The sequence below is a fragment of the Bos taurus genome, chromosome 2, assembly GCF_002263795.3.
Source record: "Bos taurus isolate L1 Dominette 01449 registration number 42190680 breed Hereford chromosome 2, ARS-UCD2.0, whole genome shotgun sequence".
In the NCBI taxonomy this organism is placed as follows: Eukaryota; Metazoa; Chordata; class Mammalia; order Artiodactyla; family Bovidae; genus Bos; species Bos taurus.
Window position 1 is genome coordinate 118,911,396 of NC_037329.1, and position 17,802 is coordinate 118,929,197.

The 17,802-nt window shown below is 36.3% G+C and overlaps 1 protein-coding gene across 2 annotated transcripts in view; it reads left to right on the plus strand.

The window, feature by feature from the left end:
• PSMD1 (proteasome 26S subunit, non-ATPase 1) overlaps positions 1–17,802 on the plus strand; it is an 81,434-nt gene that overhangs the window by 46,220 nt on the left and 17,412 nt on the right. For both annotated transcript variants that reach the window (NM_001101077.2, XM_059893056.1), the window contains 2 exon segments: positions 7,795–7,909; positions 11,488–11,604. In NM_001101077.2, the coding sequence (NP_001094547.1) occupies positions 7,795–7,909; positions 11,488–11,604 (232 nt within the window).

Consider the following 17,802-nt stretch of genomic DNA (forward strand, 5'->3'; position numbering starts at 1 on the left):
AACCATTTGCCCATGGTAGTAAATCTAAGCAGTACAAAAGAATATTCAGTGATAAATTCACTCTTGAGACAGTTTTAACAAACACATTTCCGTCTCTTCTCCAAAATAGAGTAACAGATTAAAAGGTGGATGGCTCTTTGGTAATAGCGAATAGGGCCAACTGAAAAAACAAGAATTACAAAGAACAGGCATGTAGTTCTGTTCAAAATAGAGACTTGTAGCTCTCATAACTCAGCCCTCCACAACTCTTGTGTGGTATGGTAATTGATATAGTGATGGCTATCACATATTTAATCTTCAAATGAAAGTGAAAGTCGCTCAGTCGTGTCCAACTATTTGCGACCCCATGGACTGTAGCCTGCCAGGCTCCTCTGTCCATGGAATTCTCCAGGCCAGAATACTGAAGTGGGTAGCCTTTCCCTTCTCCAGGGCATCTTCCCAACCTAGGGGTCAAACCCAGGTCTTCCTTGTTGCAGGTAGATTCTTTACCATCTGAGCCACCAGAGAAGCCCAAGAATACTAGAGTGGGTAGCCTATCCCTTTTCCAGGAAGTGGATCTTCTCAACCCAGGAATTGAACCGGGGTCTCCTGCATTGCAGGCAGAGTCTTTACCAGCTGAGAGCTTAAATCATCTTTATTCAGCTCTGTTCTGGGTGACTGGAATAAGTGAAATGCATTTTTTTGAGATTTCAAATATCTGGAAACTTTGTGTAGAATATTTTATTTAGAGAACTAGATAAGTTTATTTAATTAACTTAAATTAATTTATCAAGAACTCCAGATAAATTAATTCTTACTTAAGTAGCTTAAAGGTCAGTTTCAAACTCTAATCTGACTATAACCAAAACACCTAATTGGTGCCTTTTTTCCTAAAATACTGAATTTTATCCCTGATGCCTTTTGTTTTGTTGAACAGAATCTGTCTTCTACTTAAAGGGGCAATGTAGTATCTTTTATAGGTCTAGGAAGGCAATTTAAATATCAGCCAAGATGGTTGGCTAGTTGGATAGTCTATACCTCTCAGTCATGATACCTTTCAAACACTTAACACCTTAATGAATCTTTGACAATATGTGGATTGTGTTCATTACATATTCATTCATGTGTAAAGCAGTTGTTGAGTTCCATTTGCTTGTGGAGATACAGTGAAGAACAGAATAAGCATGTTTTGCCTTTATATAGAATTTATAATCTATGGCGGATGCAAACAGTGTGAGTGAGTGAGTGATAGTCGCTCAGTTGTGTCCAACTCTTTGCGACCCCATGGATTGTATAGCCCGCCAAGCTCCTTTGTCCATGGAATTTTCCAGGCAAAAATACTGGAGTGGGTTGCCATTTCCTTCTCTAATCAGATGCTCCAATCTGATTCTCCTAATCAGACACTCTCTTAAATACAAGATTACAGTCTCTCAGAAAACCTCCTATAGAGACACATAACTTCAGATCCAAGTACTAACAGAGTAAATGAAAATCTCTCAGGTCTTCAAAGATTTCAAAGGGAGGACAGGAAGCCAGGTTGAAAGAAGAGGAGGGAGGTGGGGGGCAAAAAGGGTGGAAACAGTATACTGATAGTGAAGGCAGTGGCACCCCACTCCAGTGCTCTTGCCTGGAGAATCCCACGGACGGAGGAGCCTGGTGGGCTGCAGTCCATGGGGTCGCAAAGACACGACTGAGCGACTCCACTCACTCACTCACAATATAGGTATGGTAGAGGTAAGACTAGCTCGCTTCAACAGGGCCTGCACTGCAGCCCAAAAACATCTTGACATTTTTTTAAAAATTTCTTTCTTATTCATTCTTTTTTGATGAGATCAGTGAAATAACTGAACTTTAGTAAGAGTAGCTGTTTTAGACTTAGTCTGTTCTCCTTAGACTCTTTGTGCTCATATTCCCCTGATGACTGAATTTACCGCTTATTTTCATGAAAGGCTTAAACCAATCTGAAAGCTCAGTCAGCTTTTAACTTCTTAAAATGTCTTTCCATCCATCCTATTCTTTGGGATCATGTTGTCATCCCTCTTTTCCATAACTAACTTCTACCTAAGTTCTTAATCCCAACTCTTTATGATATTATTTGCAATCTTGCTAAATAAAGTATCTTTTTCACACATAGAATCCATGCCTTAAATATTCGTTTTCTCAGCTTTAACTTCTTTCTTGCAGACGTGCTCAGGTTTACCACTTAATGAAAAATAAAACCTTTCTTTATCCCTTCAGTCTCTTTCCTTCATCATTTGACTTTAGATAATTGCCTATCCTTTTTCCTTCTTACTGGGCTTACCTGATAGCTCAGTTGATAAAGAATCTGCCTGCAATGCAGGAGAACCTGGTTTGATTCCTGGGTTGGGAAGATCCCCTGGAGAAGGGAAAGGCTACTCACTCCAGGATTCTGGCCTGGAGAATTCCATGGACTGTATAGTCCATGGGGTCGCAAAGAGTTGGACACAACTGAGCGACTTTTACTCCACTTTCCTTCTTACTACCTACCTAGTCTGTAACCTTGCAATCAGATTTTTATCCCCAGCACTCTACTAAAATAACTCTTTGTTGTTCAGTTGCTTAGTTGTGTCCAACTCTTTGCGACCCCATGGACTGCAGCATGCCAGGCTTCCCTGTCCTTCACCATCTCCCTGAGCTTGCTCAAACTTATGTCCATTGAGTCATTGATGCCGTCCAACCATCTCGTCCTCTGTTGTCTCCTTCTCCTACTGCCCTCGTATCAGAGTCTTTTCTAATGAGTTGGCTCTTCACATCAGGTGACAAATTTCAAACTTTTCCCCTCTATGTTCATGACTACAACCTTTTCCAAGTCACTGGTTATTATATCTTATTATATCTGGTTATTATATCTTAACCAGATTTCTGAGGTAGCCTCTTAATTGGCCTTTTTTCTACCTTTACCTCTTGTCTCAGTAGAGCAGCCAAAATGACTGTTTTTAAACAAGTCAGATCATATCATTCCTTCGCTTAGAATCCTGATAGCCCTTCATTTCACTCATAGTAAAAGCCCGTTTCCTATAACCTGCCGCTCTTTTCATCTGCTCTTCCCTCTTCACTACCGTCAAACTCTTGGTGTCTTTGCCCCTCCTCGAACATGCTGGGTGTCATTCTGCCACAGGGCACTTGCATGAGCTGTTTCCACTACCTGTATTCTTCCTCTGGGTAGCTACTTGGCTCACTTCTTCACTGCCTTCTTGTCTTAGCTTAAATGTCACTTCATCACTGAAGGTGCCCTGACTGCACCAATGAATGGTGCAAAATGCCCCATTCTCTTGGCTCTTCCAAGGCCCTTTACCATGATTTAGTTTTTTTGTTATTCATAGAGCTTCAGCTTTTTACTTACTTTATCACTTATTATTGTCTGTCTCCTACTAGAGTGTAGTCTTTGTCTTTTTTGTGTACCATTCTCTGAGTTTATCCTGCTTGGAGTTTGTTAAGTTTCTAGTCTTTCATCAAAATTTGGGATGTTTCTGTCTGTTATTTCTTTAAGTATTCTTTCAGCCTTCTCTTTTTCTTCTCCCATTGGGACTCCTATTATGCATATGTTTGTATGTTTTGTGATGCCCACAGGTCTCTTAGGCTGTGTTCGCATTTCTTCATTCTTTTCTTTTTCTACTCCTCAGATTGGATTGTCTCAGCCAACCTAACTTCAATTCTCAATTAACCTAAGAAAGATGATATTATCTCTGCCTGTTCTGCTGTTGAGCCCCCTCTAGTGAATTTTTCATTTCTTAGTTTACTCATTTAAAGGGCAGGGCTCAGAAACATGCTGATAATGCTGTAACTTTTTGAATGTTACTCTAGGTTCAGAAATGCACTCTGAGATTTTTAAGAGCTTTGTTGCTTATCACGGGCTTCCCTGATAGCTCAGTTGGTAAAGAATCTGCCTGCAGTGCAGGAGACCCTGGTTTGATTCCTGGGTTGGGAAGATCCCATGGAGAAGGGATAGGCTACCCACTCCAGTATTGTTGGGCTTCCCTTGTGGCTCAGCTGATAAAAAATCTGCCTCCAATGTGGGAGACCTGGGTTTGATTCCTGGGTTGGGAAGATCCCCTGGAGAAGGGAAAGGCTACCCACTCCAGTATTCTGGCCTGGAGAATTCCATGGACTGTATAGTCCATGGGGTCGCAAAGAGTCGGACACAACTGAGTGACTTTCACTTTCACTTCTTATAGTGAAGTAGCAATTTCTTTATATAAATCTTATGAATCTACTTTCTTCTCACCTCTTTGAGAAGATTTCATTCCATTTTGGCATCACCTGAAAGCAATTAATCTGTTTGGAAACATACCACAAGCTTATCTAAAACTATAATAATTTTTAGTTTTTCAAAATACACTAAGATGATAAAAAAGAAATATTAAAGATAGGACTAAAATCATAAGGTTTGAGGCAGGGTCTGTGTGGTTTTGTTTTCCTTATGGTACTTTACATGTAGTAGATGGATAATTCTTTAAATACTAAATTGATGGTAAAAAACTGCAGTAAAAACTAATTTAAAAACTGCAAATAGCAGTAGCTTAGGATCCAGAATCTCAAGGGACACTGTCTTTTGGAGATGAAACTGTTTTCTTTTTCAGTTATTTTTCTGATAATATTTTATATATTTTTTATATTGAGATGAAAACAAAATTCAAAGTGTATACTATCACCCCTCTTTTAATCTCTAAATCTCATATTCACTTTCTAAACTTTTATAAACTAGCCAAAAAATAGAGCAGGAAATGTTCATGGAGACAGATGAACTTTTATTTCTGATTAGGGATTAGTCATTTAAATACTTAATTATACTGATCCAAAGGCATTAAAACAAGATACAGAAATTATTTGATGATGTTATCTTAAGAGATAAATGTTTACATAGAAAAACTAACATTCAAGGAATGTCAGAATTAGCTAAAACAACTGAATGAAAGTCTTATGAACTGTTATTAAAGAGTTAGTGTATTTTCTACTAATTTTCAGGTTCTTCCTCCATATCTTGCCTAGCCCTCCCCACCCTCATTGCATCTCTGTGTAATATAACATGTTTTTTGCTCTTCTGTATTTCCTATAAATTGATACATGTAAAGACTTGGTCTAATTCAGAGTCAGTTTTTCACTCATTTCTTCTTTTCTCTCTCTCTCTTTTTTTTTTTTTTAAATTTAAGGAGAGGCTGGCAGTGTGCATAAGGCATAAGGTCTAGTTGTTTTTCTTTTCATGATGTTAGCAGTCTGATAATGATGCTGATATCCATTAATTTCATTACATGTTGCAAAATATTGACTATATTGATATCATTTTGTCATTTATTCATTTATTAGCTTAGTTTTAAAAATTGTATATTTACCAGCATGTGTGTGTGGGGTTCCCTGATGGCTGTGTGGAAAGAATCCTCCTGCCAATGCAGGAGACACAGGTTCCATCCCTGGGTCTCGAAGATCCCCTGGAGAAGGAAATGGCAACCCCCTCTAATGTTCTTGCCTGGGAAATCCCATGAACAGAGGAGCCTGGTGGGCTACAGTCAATGGGGTCACAAGAGTTGGACATGACTTAGCAACTAAACAATAATAATAGCATGTATGTATGTGTTTGGATAAAGATTAACATAAGGAAGTTTTGCTTTCAGTGAATGTTTGCATTGCGATCATTGCTTGGAAAAATTCATTTGTACTTTGAGAGCTGCCTATCGAAAAATTAAAGTAAACCTAGAATATTATGATTTGGGGGCTTCCCAGGCGGCGCTAGTGGTAAAGTATTCGCCTGCCAGTGCAGGAGGCATAAGAGGCACAGGTTCAGTCTCTGGGTCAAGAAGATCCCCTGGAGAAGAAAAAGGCAACCCACTCCAATATGCTTGCCTGGAGAATCCCATGGACAGAGGAACTTGGCAGGCTACAGTCCATAGGGTTGCATAGAGTCAGACACGACTGAAGCGACTTAGCACTCTTGCATTATTTTATTTTGCTCTTGAAGAAGTTGAATGTCTAAGCTAATTTATTAATGAGTTTGTCGTTCCTTGTCTTAAAAAATTTTCTGAAGAATGTGTCAGAGTTGGAATAATTATTATTAGACTGAGAGACATATAAGGATTTTTTTATGTGCTTTTTTGAGTTTCTAGCCCTCACAGCCTGTCTCAGTCATTATGGTAATAAACTAAGTAAAGCTCTCTGATTAAGCTCCCAAACAAAGGTCTGTGTTTGTGTTCACAGGCAAATTTTTTTCTAAACCTCATGAAATAGTTAATACTTTTTTTTAAGGCATAATACTTTTAACAAGGGGAGAGTCATAAAATAAGATTTTGATACGTTTCAGATAAAGTCTTTGTGAGTCACTTTTCCCTGGACTGTCCTGTCCTTGCTGCAGCTAAGGGGCAAAGTGGGCGGAGTGTTCTCTGTACCACCAACTCTCTGAAAAGTCAGTGAAGAGATCTGGATGTCAAGAATCCTAGGTATAATCAGTTTCCTGGGTTTGATATCCAACTGGTTTTTACATTGTTTTGAGTGAACTTTTGGGTATGAGTTACTTTTTTTTAAAATAATAAAGTTAGTAAATAATCCAACCTTCCCTTTCATCAAAGTTCTTCCCCCCCACCCCACCTTTTTGAGGTATGGTTGATGTATAATATTGTATAAGTCTTAGATGTACAACATACTGATTCACAATTTTAAAAGACTGTGTTCCATATATAGTTACCATAATATATTGGCTATATCCCCTGTGTTGTAGAATGTATCTTCATAGCTTATTTACTTTATACATGGTAGTTTGTACTCTTAATCCTCTACCCCTGTCTTGCCTCTCCCCACAAATTCACCTTTATAGACGTTTTCATAAATTTGGCTCTACTTCATTGGAAATTTGAATTTACCATTCATTGGGGTTTGAGGCTAGAGGACAGTTTCAGCATAGAATTATAGGTTTGAATTGGTCTGTATGTAATAACTGCTTTCATTCACAACAAGATACTTTTTTTAACTTTCTATTGAAATGTAATATATGAATAGTCTCTTTTTTAAGTTTTTATTGAAGTATAATATACATCTAAAAACGAGCGCATAATTAGCCTACAGCTTGGTGAATTGTCACAGCTGAACAGCCTGTGTAACCAGACCTAGTTCAACATCAGCACCAGCCTTTCAGAATCCCCCTTACACTCTCTTCCAGTTATTATACGCATCAGGTTGCCCCTCACAAGTAACCATCCTAACAGGATAGTCTTTCAGAGAGGAGATCAGATACTTCATTTGTCAGGGTTGTCCTCTTTTCTCTATTTGCTGCAAATATGAAGAAGATAAGAAAAGAACAACTTCTCTTTTCTTATCAACACAAAAATAATTGCTGAAGGCAAAAAACAAAAATCAATTCTTTTCAAACTGACTCCTATTTACCAATGTAATATTCCATCAGAGTAATAACTGGAAGATTTAAATCATTTGGAATCATGTTGGAGTCTCTGTATGTGACATTTGTCTTCTGAAGCAAGACCCAGAGTAAGCAGGAGTAATGAGAGGATGCAGAGCGGCGTTTGCCCCCACCCCCTCCACCCATGACTGTTTCCCACCCTGGAGGAGACAAGGAATGACAGATGCTGGGATGCAGAGCTGTGGTCGAGGGATCACCTGATACTTTCCTGTCTTTGCTTACAGTCTCTGAACGTTGATGATAGATTTCTAATATCAATATTAGAATTCTGTTGGAGATTTTTAATTCGGCAACTTCTGTGATGAATATAACTCTCTTGTTTCCCATAACTTTCACAAAATTGATTAAAGTTGTTCCATCTTGATTTAAAATATGTCTCTGTTTCTCATCAGGACCCCTGAACAGTGCCCTAGCGTTGTTTCATTGTTGTCAGAGAGTTACAATCCTCACGTGCGTTATGGAGCTGCCATGGCCCTGGGCATCTGCTGTGCTGGTACAGGAAACAAGGTAAAGCCCAAAGCCAGGCAGGCAGCTCTTTCCTGGCGCCAGACTGTTTTTCCTAGCAGAAAAGTTTATGTAACAGCTGTAAAAATACAAGTGTGCTATAATCTGTACTTGCCTCGCAAGCTAAGCTTTCCCGAACTTCCCCACTTTACTGTGCCGGATTGCTGAAAGCGGTTTAAGAACAAACCACATTATATGGGTGGCTCTAGTAGAAACAATGCTGTTGAATTTTTTGAAAAGTGTTGATTTCTTTAAAAAGAAAAAAAAAATATTTTTCTCTTTGAAGAACTACTCTGGCCATTTTACATTGTTATTTCACATATTTAATTTGCATAATTAGTATTGTGGAAATCAAAGTTCTTCTTGAGACCACCATGGTCAATTCAGTTTGATTTTTCGTGTGTGTGTTTTAACCTTATACCTAACTGCTGTTTGTCTGTTTTTTTCCTCAAGAACGTAATAGGTAACATGGTATTTGTTAAGCCCTCAAAAGTGACAGAAAGAGCTGGGCTAGGCACATTGATGATTTGAAAACGGTTTTTCATGAGATTCATAAAGAAATGCACCAGTGTTTTAATAACAGGTATTCGTGATCAACAGCAATGACATAATCATCACATTTTGCCTTTCATAGCACACATAAACACATCTTGCCTAGTTCCTCAAAAGGTGTACTTTTTCTTTTAATAGCGTACAAGCGTGTGTCTGTGTGTGAAAGAGAGAACAAGAAAATGGTTATATCCCCAGAGTCTTTACATCAGAATGGAGCCATGTTTTAGAAATCATTTCTTATCCAAACTAAAGTAAAGTATAATTTTTGGTTTATTGATTGATTCCAGAAATTAGATTTTAACTTCCTTGACTTTTTCTCTAATAAGGAGGGTTAGTATTGGATACAAATAATTTTTCCTAGTCACATAAAACATTATTGAAGCTAGAAATTAAAATAGGCATTTTCACTGTGTGGTAAGAATTGTATAAAAATTTATAGAGAGACATGCCCTTCCAGTATTCCCATTCTGTCTCCTTACCCTGCTTTATTTTTCTTCAGAGCACTTAGCATCACCTGACATATTTTTATGACTTAATTGAGCAAAAGAGTTCTTCGTCAAATACAATGAACAAATGCTGGGATATACAAAGCTCTAGTGGTTTCTTTGTCTTTTTTTTTTTACTTTTTATTTTGACCTATTTATTTATTGTCTGTCTCCTCTCCACTGAAATGTAGGGTCCCTGAGAACCAAATATTCACTGCTAAAACCTAAAGTCAGACCTGACACATAGTAGAGTTTCAGTAAACATTTGTCAATTGAAATATAGAGGGAAGATCATTTTAAGGATATGATGAGGAGCAAGTTGGACATGGTTTCTGCCCTCACAGTTTTGTTTTTTTAAATGTTTTCCTTTTTTTGGAGGAGAATTTCTTACATGAGAATGTATCTTCAGTTTTATTAGAAAAGTCATTGTGTGTAAAAATACAGTTTATAGAAATTGGCCTTCATTTTTTTCCAGACACATCTGTTCTATAAATAAAGGAAAAATATAGTTGAATGTTTTGCAAAGTATTTTCTCCCTCGGGTCTTTAGTAGACATTTATGTCAGACTTCATAAGTTAAATGTAAATTAGATTTTTTTTCTTTCCAGATTATTCTGAACTTAATATGGTATCTAGGAGCAAATGTTCTTTGAGACACAGCATCTGACAAGTTAATTCAATGAACATTTTTCATTACTTTTACTAAACAAGTCTGCTTTATTTCTAGATAGTTTATATGATCTACTTATGAATATCTGTCTGAAGTTTGGCACTTTAATTTTCTTTCTGAAAAACCTGAAACACTCGGTTTATTCTAAAATATGTCTTTGAGGTTATATCACATACTCTAAAGGCCAAGTTAGTGTCTTCTAACTCATAAGTTGGAAATTTTGTTAAATTTTTATCATGACTACTTCATAAACAATATTAACAATATATGAATAATATTTGAAAAACTTATTCTTCTAAACAACAGCACTACATTTTACAGGGAAGTGAGAAAGAATGTACTTATGTGATGTTTATCTGTTAATCACTCTTGATTTTTTTTTTAGTAAATAAATTGACATGTAAGGAAATCATTACTCCCCACCCCCAAAAAAGGATTCAATTCATTTACCCGGCTTTGAAACAAAGGACATTTGAGAAATTACATACTGTATTAAAATAAGTTTGATAATCATATAAACTCATTCTTCTGTTCTTCCAGATTTATACTTACCTAAGGACCTTGTTAGAGGTGCTAAACAAAGCTCCTGCAGAGTGTTTAATAGAGCAAAAGACTTCCTGGTCAAATATACAAAGCTCTAGTGGTTTCTTTCTCTTTTTTTTTTTTTTGAATTTTTATTTTATTTTGGAGTACAGCCAGTTAACAATGTTGTGATAGTTTCAGGTGGACAGAAAAGGGACTCAGCCACAAATATACATGTATCCATTCTCCCCCAAACTCCCTTCCCATCCAGGCTGCCACATAACATTGAGAGTTCCCTGTGCTAAGGAGTAGGACCTTGTTGGTTATTCATTTTAAATATGCAGTGTGTGCATGTCAATTTCAAACTCCCTAACTATCCCTTTCCCCACCCTTCTCCCCTGGCAAACATAAGTTTGTTCTCTAAATCTATGAGTCTGTTTACTAGCGGTTCCTTTAATTAGGTTTCTTAAACCTTTTGTTATGATATATACGTTCCTGGAGCCCTTGATGTGCTAGATACATTTTTGAATCTGCAAGAGGGGTTAATATATAGTATGCTAGAGTTCCCAAACTTATTTAATCAAGGAATCCTGTTTTCGTAGAACTGATATTCTGAAGAATTTAATATTGGGAAAATCCTGGTAAACATTTTGGAAAATTCCACCATATATAGTCTTTCAAAGTGTAACCATGGAATCAGTTCTAATCCTGTTTGATTTAATTTGTGTTGCCATTCTACTAGCAAGTAAAATCTTGTTTTCAGAGTTCTGTTTGTTTTTTGTTTGTTTCGATTTAGATTTGATTAATTTTTTAAATTAGGTTTTGTAAAATCATCTTAAGATATTATCTTTCTCTAGTATTTGAAAGAAGTTGGATACAGAGTCAGACTGGCCTGAGTTTGCTACACTTAGGTGATTTTTGGCAATTCACCTTTCTGTTTCTTTGTTTATAAAGATTGTTTTCTATTGCTCTTGTTGTTTTAGTGGAAGGTATTTTATACATTTTGGATGAATATACCCTCTTCATCCTGAATATGTAATAAATATATAAAATATCTTCCACTGCACCTGGAAAATAATATTGTTTATCAAACATTAATCTCATTTTTTCTTACTTTCTTCCTGACCTCTTTTACCTGAAAACAGGGGCACTCCTGTTCTCTAAGCTTCCTTTTCACTTACCATCAGTTATATTGAAACTTAAAGCATGCTCAGTTCTGACCATTACATCCAAATAGTCTTAAATTAACTTGTGAATACAATGTTAGATGGAAATATTGTGTTAGAAAGACAGTAACTAATTTGAAAATTTAGCCACCTGAACTTTATTAAAAGTTTTTTTTTATGCTTTCAGGAAGCAATTAATTTGCTGGAACCAATGACAAATGACCCTGTGAACTATGTGAGGCAAGGAGCTCTCATAGCTTCGGCTCTCATCATGATCCAGCAGACTGAAATCACTTGTCCAAAGGTGAGCGGACAAAAATATTCTCTAGGAGAGAACTAGTTCAGACTTTTCTTTAGTAGCTTATCTTCTCTTGAGTACATTTTTACCTCAGCTATTGTGAACACAATGCATAGGAAGTAAAGAAGTAGGAGAATGGGAAAGCTTTAAGTATATAATATTCTTTGAATGCATTTTTTATAAATTAATGGTCACTTTGTTAATTCAGCTGCATAGCCATACTTGAAAAATTGGAACTCATAGGTTGGCAAAATCATAAAAATCAACTTTAATTTCTGCCTTCTGCTGTCCTTTTAAAGTTTGTTCAGTGGGATGACCTGTTCCTCTAATACATGATACAAACTCAGTGGTCCATGACTTTTTTGATTCATCCTCTGAGGCAATAAAAAGTTCTGCAGTCACTTTATATAGTGTATACAGTCTCAGTTAAGAAAAGAGCTCATCCAGATTCTCTGTAGCAATGTCGTTGCCTTCATTGGAGACCCCTTGGGCGGGGTTTCAAGTGGCTCCAGGAAGACTGACTTACTTTATCCACAACTCTTACATATTTTGCCCTCCTGCAGGTCAGATTGTAATAGATTTTCATTGCAGCTTTGCTTGCCTCTTCCTCTCTCTCCCTCCTTCCTTTTCTTCTCCCTCCCTCTTGCATTGCTTGTGCCTCAGTCAATAGCAAATGCCTCTCACTTCATGTGTCAGATGTCAGTGCACAGTGACCGCTGATTATATTAAGCCCACGGCGTAGTCTCTCTGAAGCCCATTTCTAGGCTTGGAGTTAGGAGGACTGATTTAAAGCCCAGCTTTCCCCATTCAAGTCCTTTTCACATATCCTTCTATCATCTAGTCCTCACATAGACCATGTGGGTGACTCCATAACAGATTTCAAGGCATCTATTTTAAAATCTCACGGGCTCTCCTCTCAGACCTTATTTCAGACTTTTGTGTCTAATGTATCTTTGCAGCTCAGCCAGAACTTCTCATTTTGTTGAGAAACAGATGATGTATAGATCGTATTTACATATACTAAAATTACCATGTTTGACATAATGTAATAGATGTATATAGTTTATGCAGTAATTTCAGATCTTTTCATTCTTAATTTAAACTTAGAGCATTTAACAAGCTTGTATTATTTCTGCTTCTGTATGAGAAGCAGTGAAAGAGATTGACAACAGAAAATGCCATTGGTATACTGTCTTTTTGCTCATCAGGTAGATTTATTTTCAGCAAAGTAGATAGACTGGGAAGGGGGCAAGGGAGGGTGAAGGAGAAAAATAATTTTAGAATTCATTGATTATTCTGTGAAACTTTGTTTAATAAATTTCAGTTTCTGAGCAGTTGCTATCATTTTTGTTGCTGTTTTTTGGGTTTTTTTTTAATCCAGTTCTACTCTTTCAAAATCACTTCTAAGACTTCTAAAAACTGGATTATTGCAGAAATAGAATCAAACTTTGCATCCTGTTTTAATAATATATTACTCTAGAACATCTTTTCAAACAGACCATGTTTCTTTTTGGGTTGTGTTTTTAAATACAGCAGTTATAATATGAGTAGTTTTTGCATCTTTTATGTCTGCTTTTGATCGTCTGTTGATCTTTGTTAGCTAGAAGTTATCCAACTGAGTAATGTCATTAAAGAAGGAAGTTTGGTCATGGAATGCATCTCCCCTAACAGAAATATACCCTGATATTTATTCACTTTGGTCTGTTACTTTCATGTTTATGTATTATGAACATGACAAATGTTTTACCATCTTCCCATCCTCTGCTGTAGAATTTCATTGATTTGATTTTATAACCATAAACTGTGTACCAACAATGGCCAAGTACTAATAAGTAACACTTTTGCATATTTAGAAAAAGTTAAAAAGAATGCAGCAATTAGAATAATTATTATTTTGTAATCATTCTTAAACATTTGTTGAACCAAGTCTTAGCTGATGTGAATATGTGGAACACAATTCCATCTTCACATTGTATCAGAATCTTTGGTATTGATTCAGAATGTTGAAATGTAGTTATACCTGGTAGCCTATGCCATTAATATAAATTGCATGGGGGAAAGTTAAATGTGTACCCCAAGGACAAAAAAGCAAAACTTTATACAACAAATGTTCTTTCTGGAAACACTACCCCTTACAGTGAAATTGTTACTCAGTTCATAAATCCTTAAAGTTTCATAAATCCTTAGAGTTTAAGTTCTATTTTGTTGTTTTCTGCTCTGAAGCATATGATCAAGAGCTTTGTAGACTATAGTTCATATCATCTCTCTTTTATCTGATAATTGCTAAGAAGACAACATTGATTGGGAATTCCCTGGTGATCCAGTGATTAGGACTCCACACTTCCACTGCAGAGAAACTGGTCAGGGAACTAAGATCCTGCAAGCTTCACAGTGAGGCAAAAAAAAAAAAAGATATTCTTTCAGGGTGGTATGTGTTATTGCTGAAAAGAAACAACTGTTAACAAGCTTGAAGAGAAGTTCTCCAGGCTACAGGGTCCTAGTCACAAGGTTACAACCAGTCCATGAAATAAAGTGAAAATGCCTTGAAATCAAAAGTTGCATGTTAATTTAATCAAGACTATAACCCTTTCCTTAAAGGAATCCAGAAGAGATATTTCTGAGACATTTTATGAGATTCTCAATGGAAATTTCCAAAGGAAATGTTTTTTATGTAATCGTATCTATATCACATCCTTTTATAGAATGCTGTCTTTAAGCTCACTAAGCTCTACATATTGTGGTCTTAGTTGAACTAACTCCAGTACATCTTTGCTTTTCTTCTGCCGGTTTCTTACTCTCACAAACATAGGCCTAAGAACCTGTATACCCTTTTGGGTGATTACAGACCCAATTTAAAAAGCTGTTATACCAGAGGATCAGAACCATTTAACTAGAATAATGTTCTTTTACAGATCTTGAGAGTTATTTTGTCTCCAAAACCAAACTCTTTATGAAGAATCTACTTCTGTTTTTCTTATTAAATGAACTCCACTGTCAGCAGTTACTTGAACATGTATATAGCAAGTAACATACATAGCATCAGATAAAAATATTGAAGTATAAGAATAGGACCTAGTGCTCATCCTTGCCCAATATCATCAAGCCTAAGACCTGCTACAAGGAAGCTTCTCCTACCACTGACAGGTACCCCATTTGGAAGTAGGATCATATTTGGCCAAGTTTGATAAGCTTTTGCAGTTCTAAAATAAATCAGCATCAACTTTTATAAGGTTCATTTTACAGTATAACACATTTGTAAATAGAAATCTATATTACATACTGTTGCCTTAAGTAAGAGGGGATTTAGACACTACAGGTGTTGGTGGTAATATAAAGATAAGGCACAGGCAACTAACGTGAACAAAATTATGCTAATAAAATTGAGGAGGAAGCTAGAAACATGATTTGTTATGTTGATAGGAGGAAATTATAATAGCACTGCCAGGAATATCTTGAAAAAGAAGAAAGATAATTTTCACTTTAGTCACATTAAGTTTGAGATTATAGCAAGTCATTTGGAGATAAGATGAGAACATAGGGAAATAATCAGAACTAAAGAAAAAAATAGGAGCCAGTCCAGATAAATTATGTAAGTCCAGAGCCCTTTATCTGCAATTCCAATTCCAGAAAACTCTAAAAACTAAGAATTTTATTTGTTTTTAAACTCTCATTTGGCTGTAAAATCTAACCTTGTATGAACATGTTTATAGCCTTTATCCCATTTAGTAAAATATTCAGTCATTTTGCTGCTTCAGAAATATTAATTTGGTTAATTATGGGATACTATCCCCATACTCCACTGAGGTTATTGCATAGTTAATGGTGTATGCACCTGTTAACTGTGAATTCTGAATTCCAAAATTCATTTGGCCTCAAGGATTTTGTGGAAGGAATTAAGAGCCCTAGTTGAAGTCATAAGAGCTAATGTATTATTATAAAAAGATAAAAGGGGGCAAGAAAAACCCTCTGAAATTGATCTCTGATGTACAGTTTCATTTCTATATCCTGGAAAACTGAAGGAAAAAAGAGAGACAGAGGAAGAGACACACCTAGGTGATAAGTAACAACAGAAAAGACTTAATGGAATTTTATTCCCTTCTCCCCCCTACCTTTATTTTTCTCTGTGGCATACAAGCATGGGTTATTTTTTTTCCCCGCAACAGTATAAGGTGTGTAGAAATAAAAACATGACGATTATTTAAAATGTAGGAATTTGGAGAGGGTAGACTTTAATCACGGAGAAGGCAATGGCACGCCACTCCAGTACTCTTGCCTGGAGAATCCCATGGATGGAGGAGCCTGGTAGGCTGCAGTCCATGGGGTCGCTAAGAGTCGGACACGACTGAGTGACTTCACTTTCACTTTTCACTTTCATGCATTGGAGAAGGAAATGGCAACCCACTCCAGTGTTCTTGCCTGGAGAATCCCAGGGATGGGGGAGCCTGGTAGGCTACAGTCCATGGGGCCGCACAGAGTCGGACACGACTGACGCTACTTAGCAGCAGCAGCAGACTTTAATCAAGCACAGCAGAAAGCATGGATCACAGCATTGTCTGAAATTTAATTATCTTTTCTTTGAGATTATCATGATATAAAATGGAAAGTTAATATGACTTTCTTCTACAAATTCTAATTTGTTTTCTGTAGGGGCCATATTATTCATACTGATGAAGTTGAGTCAGAAAATCATGATCCTTAGCCATGAAATTCTTTATGAAGAATTGTAATAATGAAAATGAAGTCACTGCTGCATAAATAATAAAATAGAAAAATTTTTAATTGATGAACAAAAACTGGCTTTTTAAGTACTAGTCTACTTAATGTTAATTGGATAAACCTATTATGTATTTGTATTGATTTTTTTTTTAATTCCATCTTTCAGATGTTGCCTTCTTATTTTGGGTGTGATTTTATATTTAAATTTTTCCTTATAATGTACATACAGTGCTTTGTCCAGTGTTTCTTTTTGTAAGTTCATGAACCATTTCATAAACTGTTAGCACATAAAATTTCCATCCTATATAAGGTAATGTAAGTGTTCTTCTAAAATAAGTTCAGAATCAAAGGAATTTGACCTGTTGAACTAGAGTAAAGGCATCAAACCTTAGGATTTTTAAAGCTGGAAGGAAATTTGGTGATGATCTCATCATGCAGGGTTTTATAGTTAGAGAAAGTAAGATGTAGAGAAGTGGCTTGTTAATGGTCATAAGCTGGGTAGTGGCACAGTTAGCTCATTGTTTTCCCCATCACATTCTGTTGCTGCCTATGAATAAGAGTGAGCACCATTTTAAGAAGTATTGTTTTGTTAGAGGTAATAGTCACGGAGGACCGGTGGGATTCTTCTCTGGTATAGTAAGACAGCCGTGCTTATTGAACTATACAATGCCTTTTACACATTGCTTTATGTATATATTACCTCATATGATCCTTAAAACAGCCATGTAGGTGTTACAATCCCTGTAGACATGAAGAAACTGAGACTCAGAAAAGATCAGTATCAAAAAAAAAAAGCTCAGTATCAAGAACTTAGCCAAACAGCTTATTAGAGCAGAGGTATTTACAAGCCAGTGTCGTCTGATCCTGTATTACTCTGTATTATAGCGCAGTGTGGCCTCCCAGACCAAGATAACGGAAGGGAGAAGAGATTCTGAAAGAACATGTAGTGTAGATAAAATCATTATGTTAGGAAACTCAAATTCGGTGTTTTCCGCTTTTGGCAGATTTGGGGAACTCCATAATCATTCCTTCTTGAACAAGCAGGTTTCTTTCTCAGTACCTACCATTTGAAAAGTGCTTGGTGGGAAAAGAAAAGTGTAAGACATGGAAGAAACATAAAATATTTCCTTTATTGTCACATAAAAATCATAGGTACTTTTAACAAGAGCATATATTTTATAAATCCTCTTTTCTAGTTATAAAAGTTAATATATGTTAATTTTAGAAAGTACAGAAAATAATAAAGAAGCAAATAGAAATTACCCATAATCCCTCCCGAAATGTGTCAGCATGTGTGTTCCTTTTTGGTGTGTTCTTTTGGTAAGAGTAATTATTACTCCTCAAAAAGTTAATGTGTGTGCGTAATGAAAATCTGTATTGTATGTGTGAATATAAATCCAAAACATACTCATGCAGCTGCAGTGAAGAGTAGTTTGTTTTAGGGTAGAATGGAAGGACTGTGCCCCATAGAAGCCCTGTAGGTGGATG